Below are 21,633 nucleotides of genomic sequence, written 5' to 3' on the forward strand. Positions count from 1 at the left end.
GATCTTTGTCGATTTGGAAACCAGTGGGATATTTGTTGGCAAATTGAAATCTAGATAGATTTACTGGGGCATGAAATGCAGGATATCTAACGGAGGATTTATATTAGAGCCAGGCACACGGTGCGGTGGCTCGATAAGGCATCGGATTCAGATATTGACGTATATAATGAAACGTTTACTCGTGGTAATTTCAATATGTTCAATGCTGATACATTAGTTTAAACTAGCAGCTCTGTTAGCTGTAGACCTCGCCCCCATGACTCCACCATTATGACAAACTTCCAAAACAAAATAAACTAAAAAACCCGGCCAAGTGCGAGTCGGACTCGCGCACGAAGGGTTCCGTACCATTACGCAAAAAACGGCAAAAAAATCACGTTTGTTGTATGGGATCCCCACTTAATTTTTTTTTTGTTTTTAGTATTTGTTGTTATAGCGGCAACAGAAATAGATCATCTGTGAAAATTTCAACTGTCTATCTCGGTTTATGAGATACAGCCTGGTGACAGACAGACGGATAGACAGACAGACAGACAGACGGACAATGGAGTCTTAGTAATAGGGTCCCGTTTTTACCCTTAGGGTACGGAACCCTAAAAAAATAGCTAATTATCGAAGCTGCTCACAAAATTACATGAAAATCAGTTGAGAAATGTGACCTATAGGAGAACAGTTGGACAGCTAGACAGACATACGACAGCATTTTTTCCAAAACTGAAACGGAGAATTTCGCTTTGCTCGGTCAATTGCATGACATAATTAATACATAGCGCTGCTAAGCCTTTTAACGTGCATACCTATCCTACTAACTGTAATAAAAGAAATGAATCTTCATACTAAAAAAATAAAACCACAAATGGCAGAAATAGCAGAGATAGAAAAGCAACGCTATACTTGGTAGTAAGAAGCTTTTCTTAAAGTAGATTAACTCTTGGTAGACTAATCAGAACTAACTGAAGTCAATTTTTTAACTTACGAAGCGTACAAAGTTGTACTTAATACTTTCCCTTGGCTCTTTTCAGTATTTTCCTTATAAGTAAGTTTAATATCTTCCGCAACTATAAAGTTAATTTCCTAGGTGGCAATCAGTGGAATCGTCCCACCGTAACATAACTCATTTGTTGTGAGATTTTCTTAAGCAAACCGAGTTGTCTGACATATATTATTGCTTTTGTAAAATCTAAGTAGTATAGACATGTCTTGAAATGCATAATCACTACACTTTCTATTTCTACATTAGGATGACTGCTATAGTTATTGGCCACTACATAGTAATCGGGTATTCTAAAAAATTTATGAATGGTATCAATGGATCAGGTTTGATTTGAGGATCAAATTTCTGTATGAGACCCATTGTCTCAAAGCAATACAAAAGTCACAAATGATGGTCAATCTGGCACCCGCACTTTACTGACGAAACGCTTCATACAAAATGACATTACATCGTGACGTCAGCATGTAACGTCGCTATCGCTTGGAAGAGTTAGAAGCCGTGGAAAACAAGTAAATTGCGATTTTTGTCGGTGAAATATTGCGTTTATGTATATTGTTGCTGTACAATATTTTTTTATAATTTTTTATCATATTTGGAAGTAATTTTTTTAAACGCCTTGTTTTTTTTTATATTTCTATATATTTTCTAAGTTTCCAATTTATTGTGATAAATTGCTCATTTTATAGAATAGAATAGAATAGAAAACGTTTATTGTATAAATCTACATACAGCACTATACAAGTTTAAAAAGAAGAAGATCTTATACACTAACACGTAAAATTATAAGTAGCTTATACTAACATGCAATAACTGTAAACTATACTAATATTGAATTGACTCTGTCTTTGGAATGTAATTTATCTGGCTATTATATATATATTACTATTGTATTTTAGGAATAAGTACATTGTATACCCTAAACCGGTTGATTGTGACACTTACTATTATAAGATACTATTGTAACATCTGTATACTGACATGCACAGTCTGACAATAAATGATTACTTACTTACTACTATAATAATTACAATATTGATGCTGCTATAGAGGCTACAAATGGACACCACTCAGCATATGCTCTAACATATTTTCTATCTATCTATTTATCTATATATAGTTATAAAATTCAACATGTGTCAAAAACCCTATTCTTTACAGTTATGCAGGAAACTATAACATAATGTATAACTTGAATAATAAATCTCTCTATCTCATTATTCTATTTGACATTAAAGTATTGGTAAAAACTGCAACCATACCTTGTGATTGTGACTCTTAGCAACGAGTTCCGAGCAATAAATGTCAATGCGTTATTAACCTTGAAAGCGTTCACGTGATCATGATTATATTTATGTTGGCTATGATAAGTTATTCAAGTGAATATGTTGAAGTAACTGCAAAGGTGAGGACGGCTCATCACGTTTGGTCCAGTTTGCCTTTATGAATAATCCTCACAAGCGAAACACACACGGACTTCAGTTAGACACATATTTTACGCCAAGAAAATAGGACAAGTCCATATGCTATGTAAAACTTCTCGGCCTTTAACCAAAGATCTGGATGAGACTAGCCCAGGTCGGGATAAGTGGCGTATACGAAGAGAGGCCTATGCTCAGCCGGCGACAGAAGCTAAAATGATGATGTTGATAAATAAAAATGTAACGACGTATAAGTCATTCCTTCCATTGCATTCCACCCTATATGTTCTTGATGGTTTGATGTTTGTTTTGTACATTATACAGTCACGTCTAAAAATATCGATACGAACAAAGTCCCAAAAATATGTATACTCGCCCTTACTGCCCATATATTAAGGTGTATACACTTTGTCGTCCGTATCTATATTTTCAGACGTGACCGTACATGATTTACGGTCTGGACACCATTTATATTTGTCCACTTACCCGTAGCCTGGCCTCTGGCAGAACCAGGTCCTCGTCAGCTTGGCAGCTTCAATGATAGCTCCCCCGAGGTCACCAATTCTCATGCCAGAGCAGGAGCAACATCCATCGCCCTCTCCGTCGCCCACTAACACTAACTTCGACTCTGACTTCGCCACTTTGAATATACTTTAACTTGATAGTCCCAATAAACTCGTCTTTTAGACAATGAAATCCATCTGGGAATTGTAGTAGTCTGAATTGTCGATGACACTTAGAGTTACGCCTCCACACTTAAAATTTTCCGAGTTTGATCACTTGGTAAATATCACCACAATGTCAGTCGACTTGTTCAAGTCTTAAATTCCTGTTGTAAGAAAAATATGTTCGTTAATAAGTTTGATTTGTAAAGATTGGCTCTACTCATTAAGTTTATTGGTAATTTACAAGTTATCGAGACTCGTCTTGTTGAAATTTAACTGCCGTTACTCAGCAAGGAATTGGTACTAACAAGTTTGTGGTAGAATGAAAGTTTGCACATGCATAAAACTAATATCGCGTAGGTTGTTACATATGACGTATTTTGTTATAATTGAATTGATCGATAAAACGAGAATTAACGACAATACGACAAGATCGTTACGGTGAATTACTAGCAATAATCATTGTTGCTAACTTGACGAGAATCGATAGAAATGACTAAATATCTATTCAGCCAATTATAGCATTGAGTAATTTAATGTAACGGCATTTTGTATTTGCCTAATAGCCGCAAACGAATAGACACGAACGGCCAAATACGGAAAAATAAAGGCCGTTGGTATAATTAGTGTTACGGAATGTTTTGCGCGCTTTAATATACAGTCTGTAAATACTTATTTTGATTAGTATATTCTAAAGCTATTTAAAAATAATGTCAAGACAAGAGCGAACCACATTTTGATGATATTTATAAGGTATATTAGTAAATAGGTATAGGTAGTAACTGACTTGTTCAATGTTTTATTTTTAAACAAAACAAAATTGATTTGCCAAATATTACTTAAACTCTTACCTATCAACAAATGATGTCCAAACAAGAGTAAACTAAGCTACAACTATCTCCCGTTGTCTTTTAAAATAGGTAAATTTTTTACGAGGTTTCTAGTCAGTAATCGTGTTAGAAACAAAAACTTTAGCGGGTTTTTCCGATAGTGATAATTACAATTGTCAATGGTAATTATTTTAATAGTGTGAATCAGTAGAATAAATTATAAAGCTTACATCACAATCAATTAACAAAAAACTTGACGATGTCATCTTATCCGGAGATCAGCTTTCCAAGTTTAAGAAGGATGTTATACAAAAAATAAAGTCCTTTTTCAAATATGATTAACGAAACAAGAGAAATACAATAAAATATTATGTATAAACAATTCAAAACTCACTAAAGAAATAAAGTAAAGAAATGAAATGAGATATGAAGAAATGAAAACTGAAATGAGTCAAGACATTAAAATGGACGAGCAGCTGCTGTGCGAAGACCAATTCAGAAAAAATGGACGACATTTTATCTGTCAACGATACAATCTAATTCGATAATTCGAAACATTCGACTCTAGAAAACAATGTTACATTGCTATTTAAAAGCGAATGCGGTATTTGGAAACCAAATTAAACTCTAAAGGCTTTTTTGTACACATTAGAAGATTAGAACTGCGCGTCGGAGCTTTAAAACGAAATTTATATTAACGTCTTAAATAAATTTTCCGTAGCTGACATTAATGTTTTTACTCGTGCATAATATGAATGTATTAATGTGCACATTAAATTTTCTTTCGCTCAAATATCATGTAGATAAAATAATAATAACATGTAAAGTCATGGAGAGAGTGAATGTGAGAAAAGGTAAGTGAATATTATGAATGCAATTCTCATATATGCGATGCGATCTTCGACTAAAGGCTGTCCCAGAAGTAAAGAGGCAACTTTCAAAGTCTAACTGAAAGTACTATTAAAACAAAAGATAAGTTTTGGTGTCGTTGCATCTACGATTTCGTTATCTGTCATTTAAAGCGGGAATTTCGTTATTGCATATTAGTTTTTCAAAATAAATGATCAGAACTTGCTAATAGGATTATTCAGAATTTCCTTTATTTTACGAGTCTCATATTAAAAACGATATAGTAAAACACTTTCTTCAAGTAAAAGCTAGACAAACTGGTATATATAGAATAATAAGACTTTATGGAGAAACGGGTGAGATTCGTTTTAAGAAGATTCCGGTTAGAAATAGGACAATCACGGTACCTCGAAATATTAACCGAGTTAAATCTATCTTTGATAAGACTCCTTTAACGTCCGTCAATATGGCTGCGGATAAATTAAGAGTATCAAAGTAGTCTGTCGCCAGAATGAAAAAAGAACGATCTAGGTTTAAAACCATATGTGCAATAAACTGCTTTTAGATATGTGTAAAGGACCAAGAGGAACATGCCAAAAGAGGTAACCAATAAGTTTATAAAAGTTAGCTGAAAAAAATACTTACCGATTTATTGACGATTGAACCTATGTTCCGGCGAATTCCAATTATGCTTATGAAGGCACATTTCCGTACAACCATTCATTAACTCCCATTCAGTCGTATAGATGTGACTCAGGATTAGGACCAAATAATTGTACCGAAAGCAAATTTTTTTACGAAATACTTTGTATGGCAAAAGGAGTGGCTGCAAAATCCTGAACAGCCGTAGTGTGACTAGCCGCGAAAAATCTAGGTTTTTTTTTTTCAGTTGTAGTAGGAGCAAATTCGGTATCAATCTAATAACTTAATTAACTTTGTGACTACTTTCAACCAAAATCATTGCTTTTAATATTTACCTTAGATTTCATATTTTGAAAATAAATTTGTCTCTTTACCTCCGGGACGCCCCATTATTACATATACGACCGAAACGTTATTTCGAATATAACAGAGAATACAATTGTTTATATTATTCATACAAATGATAAATCAGTATTTATTACAGAAGGAAATGTACTACACCTGGTAAATGCTCCTCGTGTTACAGAAAAACCACTCTCGGTCCATAAAACAGATCGTATATTCCAAGTTCGAACGGCGGTCGTAATATGGGGCGAATTACTTTTATGGCCCGTCAATTTAATTTGTACTTTGGTTTGCGACCCGTAAACCTAATATTTGCTTGACGCAGCAAAGAGAAAGATAAGGATTAATTCGAATTGTTGACTAAAAACCAGGAAAATTTGTGGTTTAATCACAGATCACCTTGTATCAATACTAAGTACGGAGAATCTTAAAACATGTAATTTAACCCGGCTTATCGTGAAAACAAGCGTTGTTTACTTATATCTCAAACGGCATCAACCTTAAAATCTACTTTCGATTTCATCACAACGAGACACTTGAATCGGTTCGCTAACACACAAGCCGGATTCGCAAAATCCTGTGTTTCCGGCGTGATGGAATCAAAAAGGTAAATCTCAGATGTCCAATAAAACAAGCGTCGACAAGGAAATATTGGCGATGTAACTGTAAATATAAATAAAAACAATTGGCGTTGTTTATATAAATCTCTCCGAATTCACGTGCCTCGTTAGCACCGGTTAGTAATTTTGCAATCGGGGAATCACGGCGGTAATAAAAGTAATAAACGTCACGGAACAAATAGGTCACGCTAAGAAATTGCGTGATTACGACGGTGACGTAAGCAAATTATAATACATTTCGGTGATTCGGTCGATGTGATTATTGATAGTCACGCACATAATTGAGAGCATAATATAAAAGACGAAAGTAAAGATGGACAATTTTGTTAAGAAAGCATGGAAGAGTTTTTAATTTGCAGCTATAAAATATATTTGTCGCAATGACATTTTATTGGTATCATCTTAAATGATAAGAAATAAAGTCTAAATATTAATCTATATGTATAATACCCAAAGCTTTGTGTCGATAATAATTTGCATCGATCAGATTTTTTTTTGTAATTTTTGTGCCTATGTATTACATACAGAATTTTAATAATTCAATTGGAAATTTTCCTACGTAATATTTAGTGTATATTATGTGGAAAAATTCAATATCGTATTATTTGTATTGCATTCAAACATGAGTTTTTCTACCATTGTTTTTTTCAAATCTCACGATCATTCCAGATCTCATTTCTTTTAGACCTTTTGTCAACAAAAGCACTTTATTTTAATAATAATGAGCAAAATAAAACCAAAATCCGGCCCCAGACAAGACGAGGAAGTGTTGCACAAGGTCGCGAATGCGGCCAGCCGTGTCAGATGTCAGCGCGTTATAAATCTGCTTCAGCCCACAGCTTAATACAATGGCTGAGTTAAGACGAAATGTTCCTCGATTCGTCGTTTTATATTATCTACATTAAAAACTTGACTGATTTCATTGTGTAAACGAAATGTGGTGGTTAAAAAACAAATACTTCCAAACTGATTTTTTGGTGAAATATAATATATGTAATTAAAAATAAATACTACGAAGCTCCTGTAAATGTTGGGGCATATTACCGTTAAATTTTGGAGTTACTGAAAGAAAAGATAAACAATTATCAGTTAAGAATCCATATTAACGATATTAAGAATTATAAAGCCGGTAGATAGATAAGTGTCGAATATTGTCCAATCTTATTCTTTTAATTCAATTGAATTGCAACAAAATTGCTAAATTGTGTAGATTGTGTAAGTAGGTAACTAGGTGCGATGTCTGACATTTGTCTAAATAACTTACAAAATGCTAAGTAATATATTTACAATATTTACCAATGAGCACTAACTCGTACCAACGTATCCCATAGCACCATTTCAGTTTGTGATCACAAAATAACTGGCAGCCGTGACATCTCGGCTTATCGACACATAGTTTTTATTTCTCCAATCCGAAGGCGGAATACACTCAGTAAGTAGTAGATAAAAAAATAATAGAAATTTCGACAAAAACACATTTTTTAACGTTTTGCAATAGACTTCAAAGAGCACTAAAATTTTACATTGAAATAGTAATTGTAATGATAATAGGCTAGTGTCGTACTCGGTAGGCCTTATTATCAAAACAGTACAATGTTAATTTATAAAGAATAAAAGTATGAAGAATAGTAAAATTTTGACGTCACACCGTATTATTCTCAAACTGTTTCCTTAATTATCTGTAGTTGTTTCTAGTGTAAAAATCTATCATGTCATGATGGTACAAACAATGTAGTTAAATGTTTTCCGGTTATTTGGAAAGGACACTGATAAAACATTTCAAAACACGCACTACTATTACAATTAACCTTAGTCGTTACGATTAAGCACATAAAGGAATTTGTCCACGGTAATTTCGAGCAAGAACCATTTAATAACTACTCAATACGAAAGGCTGAGGCACCAGAAAGGTCCGCGGCCGACCTTCGCCACTAATCAAGGCTTCACCCACATTGCGTATTAAAATTTACAAGTCACAAGCAAAAAGCGGTAAAATTCATGACCTAACAGTTAGGTTAGGTTAGGGTTAGGTACTACACCCAGAAACCTTTACCAGGGAAAACTTCAGGAAGAGATTGATGGCCGAGTATGATTTAAACGCGAGATTGCTAGCGAGGTCGTTTAGTAACACGAGAAATGCGAAAGAAACGAATGCCAGCGTTTTTTGTTGAAGCCTTCAATATGCGATCAAAATACGGAGGATCTTTCGGCGCTGTTAATGAAAAGTACGAAATTGGTAAATGCAAGTGTAATGATAATAAGACATAATGTGTCATGTTTGTGTTAAAAACGCTGCATGGCAATTTTATGACGAGTGATATTTTAGCACATATGTAACGCTTAAATATGTAACAAGTGACATAATGCGGAACCGACTGTGTTTGTAAATAAATGGACAGCTACTTGTATACCTGGAAATGTATGTTTTGTCAGTCAACCTCGCTTCAAGTCTAGTACTTGAAATTGACTAAAATGTAATCAGGCAACACAATACTGGCGAGATCGGAGACGTCGCCGCCTTCCACAGTACCCAAATAAACGAATTTAAACCCAATTTGTTGACCAACAAAATCTAAAATCAAACGAGACTCAACAAATTTACAAGTACAATCAAATTAGAACTTGAAGCAAATGAGCGATAAAATTCATTTTACGTTGTCGCATTGCCCGCGGTGCTGCGATAAAATTTGAGTTTTATTATACAGGTATTACATTCTCTATTTGATTGCGAGCTAAATTATCCGTGAAGCCTGTTCTTAGCTATCAGAAACCAGATGTTGGTTATAGATTTGCACGGAACGTTTGGCATTATAGATTTCTCGAGGGACATAAAACTGTATATCGAACAAATCGCTTTCTTTATATTGTATACTACTAAACTATAAACGTCGCGAAAAATAAGCACAATGGATGTTGAATTGCGGGAAATGACGAGGAAAACTAACTAATTAACAATAAACGTTCGGTTATTAATCCGTGCTTATAATTATATGAGACGGCAAAATAGCTTTACTTTTCTACTGGTAGGTATGTTTCCTGGTAACGCTTGGTGGCGATCAAAATATTTCTCAGAACACGTATATAATTATTCTCCAGCTATAATTACATATGTTGTTTCAGAGACCGGTATGGTATAGGAGTCATTCTCGATACAAAGTCCTCAACACCACAAGCCGCTTAAAAAGCTTGCCTTTCAGAGGCGTACATTTTGTATAGCGCTTCAGTCTTTCTTTAACACCATCGAGTTAGCTACCAGTCCTTATTATTTACTTTTCGCTAGTGTTAACGCCTGCCAGTCAATCAACACTACAAAATCAAGTTACTCGTAATGCGTGTTAATTATAAGATGTAACATTTTGAAAAGATGTGTCCCGCCGAGTTTGTTGCCGGTCCCATATTGGGATACACTCCTCTAATTGAGGGGGATTTAAATCTTCTCGGGGCAGATGTGTAGGGTTAGAGCCGGCGTAGCTTTATTTGACGTTCATAAGCGCATTGTAATATGCCTACTTGAATAATAAACTATCTTTATCTTATCTCTTTATCTTAAGGTATAGTAGTCTATCAATCTCCTTACAAAGTCCTTAATACCACAAGCCGCTTAACACTTTCAGTGCCAACCACCCTATTTCCAATACAAAATGAACCCGACTAGCGGGGTTCTTGGCACTGAAAGTGTTAAAAAGCTTGCCTATCAGAGGCGTTCATTTTGTATAGCGCTTCAGTCTCTCTTTAACACCATCAAGTTAGCTACCAGTCCTTATTATTTACTTTTCGCTAGTGTTAACGCCAGCCAGTCAATCAACACCACAAAATCAAGTTACCAGCAAAATTTCATCATCGTAGGTATCAATATCGCTTCTCGTGTTATCCTATACGGTACCTAATTAAGTAATTTGATACCATAACGCAAATGTACCACGGTATAGTGTTCCTCAGCAACGCTCGCTTTCAAGTAGGTATGTTTGCACAGATTGGCGTCAAGTGATTGTTTTGTGATGGAAACCGGTGATAAAACATGGAAAAATGAATCTTGTTCACTTGCAGTTGAGTACATTATATATATTGTTTGTTGTCTGAGTTTCAGTAAGCGTAATGTGATGGCAAAGATTATACTCACGCTATGGAAGTGGGAATTTTATTTTAAGAATGGAACTACTTTGCATGGTTCGTTTAAATTTAAACAAGTAGGCGGATGTTTTGAAAACGTGAACGTCCACTGACTCACAAGGCTGAAATGATAAAGGGATAGCAATTTAATTAACGCTATAAATTATCTTATAGACATAGAAGACATAGATATAAAATATAAATAGAACATTTTTATTCAACATCACATGAAATGGCACAGTGGCTTATCAATCAATTAATCATTTAAATTCTAAGAGGGGCCCACTGACTATCAGTCCGCCGGACGATATCGGCCTGTCAGTTGTTCGGAACTGTCAATTTTTTGTTCTAACTGCGATATCGATATCGTCCGGCGGACTGATAGTCAGTGGGCCCCTTTAAAAGGTTATCATATCATATCACCCCAACAAAACATTTTAATGTCTCTCTCAAATTGACACTATTTAGTGACCCTGCCTACGAATCAAGATGCCCCGGGTTCGAACCCGGGCGTTTATTTGTATGTTTATGACAAATATTTTTTAGTTACTTACAACACAAGCTCTATTGAGCTTTATGTATGACTAGGTTGATCTGTGTAAAATCGTCCTAAAACATTTATTTATTATTTGTAATAATCCGATTTCTAAATTATTTCTCTGTCACCTCATTAAGAATAAGAATCATCTAAGTAGAAAGTAGATAGTATCTATATTCACCTGTCATTCATTATTCTTAGAAATAGATCAGCGAATTACCTCTTTTTGCGTTCGCTGATGTATTCATATCATTCATCATAAATCAATCTCATATATTACAGTAAATAAGTAGGACCAATATACTGCTAAAGAGTGCAAATTACCTGACAAATGCGATCGATCATGCGAAGACAGATCTCAGAGAATATTTGGTCCCGTAGAAACTTTTTAATTCCCCAAAAACGCAAGAAATGGAGAAGGTAGTATTAACTACGGTAAACTGTTGGTCAGTTTTGAGGGTTCCGTGCCCGAAGTGTGACAAATATAAACTATTTAGCAAATATCCGCTGTTTTATGTGTATTTGAAAGTGTGTTTTTATTGCCACGATAACAGAATATTATATATATGTCTGCCGTTTAACCGAGGCGGCTGGTAATAAGTTGTTATGGTCAGCTACGTATTGGCAAAACGCTTGGCTGCATGAAGCTGATTTGTTTCATATTTACTAAGTAAATATGTAATACCAATTTCAGTCCCAAAACTCCGCTATCTTCTACTAGAAAATCATAGCGCAACTTTTTACCAACCACTTCATACAAGTAGTCGACCTAAAATATAAAAAGTATAAAAACCCGAAAAACGTTAATATGGTCTTTCGGAGTAACATTATTTTCTCCTGAACCCAGATGTAAAGCGCTTGAGAAAATCCGTCACCATTTGGGAACCTGTGTTTAAAAAAACGTTGCCTCCGGCATTTTTCTGGGAATAATCATTTTCCTGCCGACTCGCCCTTTTTAAGCATACATATTTTCTTTGTTCCTTTGATGTTATTTCTCATATCACTGAATGTTACGGTATATCGACCTTATCGTAGTCTTTATTCAAACATTTAAATTAATTTATACAATTAGAATTTTCAGCGGAATTTAATTTAATGAGCATAAATTGAGACTTAATATCATATTCAATTATAGGTATCATTATCTATTGTAGAAGAAATTTCTAAGTAGGTGTTATGGACTAATAATTTAAATAACGGCCGGGTGGTATTCGGGATTGAATTCGAGATCTCGTAACACCGCGAGTTTGGTGACATTTATGCTCTTATTTATATGTCATTTTCTGCGTGTGTTGAGGCTCTTGTAAAGTACTGGATGTGTTTCAGCTTATATAATAAATTTACTTCTTATAACGTTAGGTTACAAGTTGTTATAGACAAAATATACATCAAATTGACTTGGATTTCACGCTTAACGCCATTCGAGGAACTGATAAATAACAACAGCACGCTCAAGTGGAAAAATATATACATTAAAGACACCAGTTATTTGAACTAGCACCGTGGTGTATCACCAATATGTCATTACTCATTACAGTCTTCTGGCATAAACAAGAAAGTAGCAATTGGAGCGCGTCGCTTCACGCAGCGCACGGACACGCAAGTCATCTATTCACATCAAAATGTATAATGAAGAGCTTCCTAGCCAGTCTTACTTGACCTCGAGATACTGTTTAATAAGCTTAACTTGCCTTAGCCGGCCATCCAGAGTAAACTCGCGAGAGCTGCGTTCTCGAGGGTAGATGTGGAAACTTAAGTGGCGAATTGGCTATATGTTTAAAGTCCAGTGACACCTCTCTACCCTCAGCCCTCACACTAGTGTAACCCAAGGGCAACATAGATGTCACTTTACGTGGGGGCCCACCTTACGGGGACGAGTCACCGTCCCGGCTGCCGAAAATAAAACTGCATACAGTTTTATTAGGAAGGCGTTGGTTTTTTATCCTATCACTCGCTTTCACTAAGTACCCTAGTTCATTTTAGATTACATCAACTCTCAATAGTCCTTACACCTTGGCGGGTGCTGCCTCTGCGTGCGTCCCATGACACGGGCAAGGGAAGCATTTGCCCTACCCTTTACATCTCATTAAAGTGTTACGTGTGCACGTCTTGGCTTCGGCTTCGCGCTCACCTCCAGAATGTCCTGAACACCATCGTTCCGTGATGGGTACAGCCTAATATGTGGTTAGACTATTATACTGGTTTAAGTTAGTTGGTTTAAGTAAGAGGTATTTGTGAATATCATCAGCTCTGCGATCGCGCAGTGAAAATGGCGTCATGGAATTATGGATGGTTGTGCCGGAGACACGCTTGTCGAAATCTTAATGTTTTAACATAAATTGTTCTTGACTGACATTAGAAAGAACTTCGCAGAAGTAAGCTTGTGGTTCCAAATCGGGCACTTTTTGCGGTAAAATTTGGAAGTAAATTATAAGTATTAACCACATGCTCGTTAGATAATTCCATTATTATTAACAATTCGAGCCTGATAAAAACTGCACGATTAATTCTGTTTTTAAGACCTTGCTACACTTTGATATCTACCTCAATTTTCTATAAAAGCTGACCACTGTTAATATTTCATATAGAAAAAGAAAACATGTTTTTAAGCAATCATCTTCGGTTAGGGGTCAAAAGTATAATTGTTAAACATCTCATTTAAAATAGTTAGGTTCTTACTTTAGTCTTGGTAAGGACAAAAAAAATATTAAGTAGCCACTGAAAAGACTTCATCTTCTTCAGAATTTCCACAGTTTGCAGTTACTCCGTTTTTAGCTCAACGAAGTTACATAACTAGTTTAGTAATTAAATCCTCGTTATAACTACACCAGTCCTCATTATAAATGTTCGTCAAAGTTTGGATCTGGTTGAAATTTGTCGCACTGAACAATAATATAATGCATTTTCGGAAATAGCACGGCGAACACAAACTAGTTTTTCTAACTTGCCATTTGTTATATTGGAGCGAACTACGTGCTCACAAATATCTAAACATATTTGTATTATGACGTCAGAGACGTCAGAGTGCGTGTTCAGATCTACCAGTACACTAGATATAAATACTATTTATGACAACTTTAAGTATGGTCTCAAACTTCACAATATTTTTTGGCGCTAGAAACAGAATAATAAATATGAATATTACAGAATTAATAAAAATACTGTAATATTTTCATAAGACAACATTAGCTTGTTCCGATAGGTACGCAATGTGCAATTATAATAATGACAGTTAAAATAAATGCAGGAAAATTATGCATTTACAGACTTTCCTTTAGAAAACTAATTGTCAACAAATTGGTCGCTATAAGGTAAGACGTTTTCTCTGAGTTAATAATGTAAGGGAAAGTAACACTGATTATGGTTATACTTGTAGTCAAGATCAAAATGAAGAAGGAACAGTACAAGAGTAATGAAAACGGTTTAATATACCTATATATGGAATTTTTACAACAAATTGACCAGATTTCATTGCTACGGTAAACTATATTAAATATCTTGGAGACCGTGCTTTGCTCGCAATACATATAAAAACTCAAAAATGCGCGTTTTCCTAGAGATAAGACCTATATGGCTAGATCGATATTTCGCCCCCCAAAACCCCCATATAGCAAATTTCATCGAAATCGTTAGAGCCGTTTCCGAGATCCCCGAAATATACAAAAATTGCTCGTTTAAAGGTATAAGATAAGAAACAACTTTATAAACCTGCCACCTTGACATACTTTTTGGAATTCACACGTCTAATTTTAATTAAGTACTTTAATTACTCCTTGTAATTAAAATATACGTATCATAAAACTGCACCTATCATTTTAAAGATTATCTTACTTAAGTCAAAGTACCGAGCTCTTCATAAGCCGAATGGTTTATAAATATCTAATCATATTTATCTGAGTCAGACGACCTTTATCCGTGGCCAAAGTCTATGCTGTGAATATTAATTATGTAATAACAATACCGACGACAGTGGGTGTATATCTCTCTGTCTCCGATCAAATGATGAATATCGGAATTGAAAATTTTAGATTAAAACCTTACTCGTCAGCAAGCTCTCTATCTCTATCGTATAAACGGATTGGGTTCGAATTTAGTTGTCAAGAAATTCAGACCTAAAAGCCAAATTTCGTAAAATCGCGAAAATTTCACTGACTATTTTCCGTGAAGCAAATGTTAATAACAAAACTTCTGTGAGACACAGACATATTAAATATATTAATAACGGGTCACTCACGTATTTGAAGTCGAAAAACGCTCGACATGTTTCACTCCGTACCGAGGAGTGTCATCAGGAGCTTGCGTTGACGGTGACGGACCGTTGCAGACTGCGGGCCGAAGCGACCATTTTTCGACTTAAGTACATGAGTGACCCGTTATTAATATGCTGAATAAAGCAAATGTTATTATAGTTCATACAGGAGTGCTTGACATGCTAAAGCCCAATAGTTGACACTTGAAAATTTGACAATTGATATTGAAATCCACGACAACGCCTAGTTCCAAGACCTAGCCCGAAAACGCGCAAAGAGGCCCAATCCTTCAGAAGTTGCTGCCGACATGGCCCCTACTTCAGCGGCCACAGATGCGGTCGCAATTAGTCGCAAATGCATTGTTATTGTTACAAACAGCCACGAGAGAGGTTGTCCTTCGCGTACAGAGGCTGCTTAAATCATCTGTCAAGATGTTTAAGACCTCATGATAGTGATTAAAAAAAAATAGACCAAAACGTTGCATTACTTTCTTAATAATTTGTTCAGAAAGATGAAGGAGTTAAACGAAGGAAATCTATCTGGACATCCCAGACTACATCCCAGCACTATTTCAATAGTTAAGGCTATCTACACAGAGTTCCAGAACAGTGTGAACTTTAACCCAACTTAAATAGTTTACTAATGATAGTCTTGTATTTCGGAGTTACATCCTCTCTAACCACAACACTGGTCATAGACTTTAAATAATTGAAATAAGGTTCAAGAAAGGTCAACTAAATGTGTGGGTGATGGTACAACGTTATCTTTACACGTGGTTTTAAATGGTATTCCGATCTTAAGTTTGGCCATTAAAAAGCAATCAAGAACAACTTGAAAGGTCGCAATTGCATAATTAAATTGTGATTTATTAGGATTTGATGCAATACAACACATTTTTTGACATTTACAATTTGTAAACGTATGTGTTTAAAATGCCATGTTTTCGTGTACCTAATATTTTGTGCAATATTTTACTACTACATCTACAACATATGAATGCTATGAAATACAAAAGAAATATTAAAGCTATTTGTGTCATAAATTTAGGGGCACACTCAAATCATATGTTGAAATGGAAATATGTAAGGTGTAATTAAAACTATAATCAGGATCAGATATCAGAAGATGCAAGTCAATGAACACGGCATATAGTCGAAGCCAAAACTAGAAGAAGATAAAGATAGCTGACTTCTGATATGAATATAGACAGGAACAGGGAGATGCACCATGGTCAGGTCAACACAGTAGTACCAGGCTAGCTGCAAAATTGCATGGACACATTACAAATAAATTCATTCATAAAGTGGCCATGCAATTTCGCGTCTGGATGTACAGACAATCCAATCTTGGCTAATTTATATCCTTTCAGCGTGAATAATATCAAATCCTTCATCGTTTTAGTCCTGTAATTGATATCTGTAGATACATTTCAAGATATTGACTCATCACAAAGGATCGACCTAGTCCTCACGGTAGCTCGGTCCGAGCTTGGGACTTAAACACACCTCATGTATCAGAACAATTCGCACACGAACAAAGAACCTCACCAGCATTGAAACAATCATTACTAGACATAACTCCACCATTACATAACTAAGGTTATAATTACCTTTCATCATTCTTAATCAAGTGCACTACCTTATTAACTTTCTTGATTACAGAAGGTCTTAAATATCAAGGATGTCCTTATAAGAAGCGTCATTTCATACGAAGACAAGTATAAAATACAAAAAGGATGTACGGCATATCTCATTTTGAGTTGGTAAGTAAATTTAAACCTTAATGCGCTTAATGCTAGGTTTGTTTTAGACTGACGATAATCAGAGATGGTTAAGGTTTTGCTATTGTGACCGTTTCACATGTTATCAATTGTCTTCAGATAGGTGCAAATGGAACATTGGTAATGTAACGTTCGTGTGAAGCTTGTGCCATTGAAATGGTTGTGCAATGTGTAAAAATTGGTAAAATGGCATATCGCTTATTGTATTATGCAAGTGATTTACAGGGGTCGATTTTGAAAGTTGGTTCCTTATTGTAAATAATGTTCTAACGCTCGCTGCCCTCATCAATTATTATTAACTGAATTTTTAGTACTGAAAGCTACTAAGGGAGTAGAACTTCTTTAAAGTGACGAAAAAAGTATTTAATACAACTAAGAAACCAACCTATATTCATTTTGCATTCGTCGGTATGAACTTTATGTCCCTTACGGAGTCTTAGCGTGGCGTTATCCATCTCCTTTCGACAATGAACAAGTGAGAGTGACGGTAGAGTTACCATTAAAGCGATTCACACAAATACGTGTGAAGCATTAACAAATATACTCATTATACGCTTCTCACGATTAAGCTTTAGATGCTCCACTAATACCGCACGAAAATCCTAAGAGGATAAGCAAAATTATTCACAAAGATTATAGGTGAACCATTAAGGTATAAGTTGGAACCCGGCGACGTGTCGCGACTGCAGACGACGCCGCATCAGGGGTCCCTTTGTTTGACATAATTATTGAAAGTCATTATGTAATGATAGACAGATTATCATTAGTCATAATTCTCAGGTTATCCTATATAGGTTTGTTTTATGGCAATCCTGAAAAGTTACGCGTTTCTGAGAAAAACGACCAAGTTAGGACTAACGAAAATGCGGACAAACATACAAACAACACATTATGACTTAAAACTTTATGGGAAACAAAAGAGACCCCCGCCGCATCATGTCGCTGTGTTAATTGCGCATGACTACACTGATCTGCGGATGGACGAGGCGTCGTCTGCCGTTCGGCGACGCGTCGCTGACTTCGAATGGTATAGAAATACATAGAAAGTGCAGTCGCGACACGTCGCCGGGTTACAACTTGTACCTTTATAAGTCTTGAGCTTCAATAGCTTCTAGAACTTACGGAGCTGGGGGTCAAATTATACTACTGGCTTTGTGAATTGGGCAGGAATAGTGTTCCATTAACCCGAATCACACGACGTGCGTATACGCATAAAACTTAGAGAAACGTGCTGATACGAAACATTGATTATCGCCAATAGATGTCGCATTATGAAGCGTATCAAGAAACGCCCTCACCACATATAGGTCTGCTGAACTCGACTAAAATGTTCTTGCGTCTGTTAAGGTTAAAAGTATACTTATTAAAGTTCTATCCCGTAACATTCTAGATTAGTATTAGTAGTATTGGAAACAACATATTCAGCAGCAACAGCGTATTAAGAGCAGCTCAGAATAGCACAAATGCTTTATTTATCCGGCGCATAATCTAAAATGCTCCATCTATGGACAAGTGGTCATTGGTATAAAACGTGCTGTGAGTTAAACATCAGTGTGATTGACAAAGGTGTCGTAAGTGTTTTTAATATGTGCGATTGGACAGTGCCTGGCCTCGCAACAATCAATCAGATCCTTGTTCACCACTGTGACCAATGACAATTCGCCGTAGATTGCTGGTGGAAGGTATTGACGCTTCTCACTGTCCTTATCGACCCGGCAATATACAGAAATTTGAGTGTCAGGTGTCAATTGTTAGTGTGATGGAATAGACCGGCCTTTCGAAATTAACAAGATTATATGTACATTTAATTTTGGATATAATAAAGCCCTCCTTGTAAGTATCCTGCGATTGTCCACTTAATTAAAAACCGGCCAAATGCGAGTCGGACTCGCGCACGAAGGGTTCCGTACCATTACGGAAAAAAACAGCAAAAAAATCGCGTTTGTTGTATGGGAGCCCCATTTAAATATTTATATTATTCTGTTTTTAGTATTTTATAGCGGCAACAGAAATACATCATCTGTGAAAATTTCAACTGTCTAGCTCTCACGGTTCATGAGATACAGCCTGGTGACAGACAGACAGACAGACGGACAGACGGACAGCGGAGTCTTAGTAATAGGGTCCCGTTTTTACCCTTTGGGTACGGAACCCTAAAAACTATGTAGTCACAGTTTTTAATAAAGTGGACAAACGGCTTTATGAGGATAGCACTGGGATAGCAACACTAAATGAACATCTTATGACTTTGATATAAGATACAATTATGAATTTTTGGTTAACAATATGGGCGATGGTACTGCATCCTCGATGCAATTTGCAAGGTAGGTAATCATGTATTAACTATTAATTCCACAAGAACTACAGTTAACAACTTCATCCGGTTATCAGACAGATGGTTTGCTCAGACCAGATGCACCTTTTAGTGAATAATACTAGTTATGTTTATACCATGACTACATTCTAGGTCTTATATTTTATAATGTTGTGTCACCGGATGTCGATATTTATTTAATATGACCTAATAATAAAAGCAAGAGCCCGAAAAGATAATTAATCAGAACTGGGTCATATGTTAAGCGAAACCTCTATCACGTTTTCTCTTAAAATATCTCGCTTATTTTCTACGAGAGGTTATGCCGAGTTAATGATAATATAATGCAAAGCCCAATGTTTTCTATCATAATCATTATTATTATTATTACGAGCCTATTGTGTCCCACTGCTGGACAAAGGCCTCCCCCCTCTTCTTCCACTCCTCCCGGTTTTGAGCTACATCTGGCCAGTCGCTCAAAAAGGAGTCCAAGTTATCCCGCCATCGCCGACGAGGTCTGCCGGATCCCCGGTTTGACTCATGGGGCACCCACTCTGTGGTTATTTTGGCCCACAAGTCATTCGGCATGCGGCAGACATGACCAGCCCAGTCCCACTTTAACTTGTCCGCTTTCCGATAATCATTATTGTTATGTGTAAAATGTTTCGCTTATTATAATGGTGAATTAGTGATATTAAGAACCTGTAAGGCATGTTCTTGCAAGAGATGTTATGATACGAACAAATGTCAGATTTTAAAGATCGCTATCATCGTTACCACATTTAATTGGTAAGAGATATGGCTATGGCTGCCACCTTGGCCTAGTATTTATTTAAAACTGAATTCCAAGCCACCTATAGGCCAAGCACATGATTGGCGCGACAGTAACCCGTCTTCTACTAACTGCATGAATTAAAGGGGGACGGGTAGTCTATGTCACGGCGAGATACTCTCGCGCCAATCATGTGCTAGCCCGGCTGGATGTTTGAGGAGTTTAAAAATCAGAATATTATAAAATAATTATGCAAACATTGACCTTCCTCGTGCCCATTACTCTTGATTATAATTATAAATTCATTAATGAATGAAATGATATGATAATATCTTCCGAGTCATCTCAATTTACATACGTAAACATAACAAACCGACCCAGCTTACCTACAATCCTCTTTATAATATTTTTATTAACCTGATTTGGTATCCTATACACGTGTTCTCTGCTCTATCACTTGTACGTATTTACTCGCAATTTTTTCTTTTACATTTTTTTTGTTTTTTTATTAGCCTACTTTGGTGTCCCACTGCTGGGCAAAGGCCTCCCCTTGTTTTCTCCACTCGACCCTGTCATCGGCATTTTCCCACCATTTGGGGTAGAATGCGTCCAAGTCGTCCCACCATCTACTTTTTGGTCTGCCTGAACTCCGGTCTGAACCGTCTATGTGTACCGTGGATCCCACTCAGTAACCATTTTGGCCTACCTTTCCGGGCGCATGCGACAGACATGTCCAGCCCAGTCCCACTTAAGCTTCTACAATACAACTCTAGTTCTGGTTCTGGAGCATAGTTCCGTGTTTCTGATTCGATCAGTCCTACGAACACCTAATATATTATAATTACGTTCATAGGTACTAGGGTCAAACGCAAACGTGAGGTCATTTAGCTATATAACAAGGGGCGAAATATTTTAAACGCGATTCAGATTTCTACATGGCGATTACTAACTACCACATAACTGAACCAACGAGTTACAACTTGATCTAGTCGTCACTTCTTACGACGCAGGATAAAAGTAAATCGCAAAGCAATTAGTGAAAAGAAATACAGTCATGCCTTAAATCCTCGTTTTATTCCATCAACAAACGGTTACGAGTCACAAAGTAACAAGTACTGTAGAAAAATTGGAAAGTAAGTACAAATCAAACAAACATATATGTATATGAAGAGCGTTCAATTGTAACATCGTTGGGCAACGAAGAACCGGTTAGGAACAGACGGCTGGAGGTCGCCTGCGAGGTCGCGGCAGTGAACTCGGAGTTAAGGTGCACGATGATGTGTTGGGGAATTTATGAGGAAATAGACTGTATGAAACTACTTTAGATGATGATTGTGGTGTTAGGTAGTTAAGTAAGGAAAATTTAATAAAAGATAACGGCCGAAGTTAGGATGCAGATGAATTTACATATATAGGTAATGAAGAGTATAAATCTAGAATAGTTGATAGTGTACATAACTGTACAAAAAAGGGTTTTACGTGTAGTATGCATATGAGTTGAGAAAT

General features: G+C 36.1%; 1 protein-coding gene across 6 annotated transcripts in view; it reads right to left on the bottom strand.

Annotated features, from left to right (window-relative positions):
- The window catches only part of LOC134751392 (IQ motif and SEC7 domain-containing protein 1), a 262,666-nt gene that overhangs the window by 48,724 nt on the left and 192,309 nt on the right, over nt 1-21,633 (bottom strand). For 2 of the 6 annotated variants that reach the window (XM_063686773.1, XM_063686774.1), the window contains exon 2: nt 2,899-3,241. The exons of the other annotated variants lie outside the window; for them this stretch is intronic. In XM_063686773.1, coding sequence (XP_063542843.1) covers nt 2,899-2,981 — 83 coding nt within the window. In that variant the 5' untranslated portion in view covers nt 2,982-3,241. The remainder of the gene's footprint in view (nt 1-2,898; nt 3,242-21,633) is intronic. 6 annotated transcript variants of the gene reach the window in all.

Source organism: Cydia strobilella, chromosome 22 (assembly GCF_947568885.1).
Source record: "Cydia strobilella chromosome 22, ilCydStro3.1, whole genome shotgun sequence".
Taxonomy (NCBI): domain Eukaryota; kingdom Metazoa; phylum Arthropoda; class Insecta; order Lepidoptera; family Tortricidae; genus Cydia; species Cydia strobilella.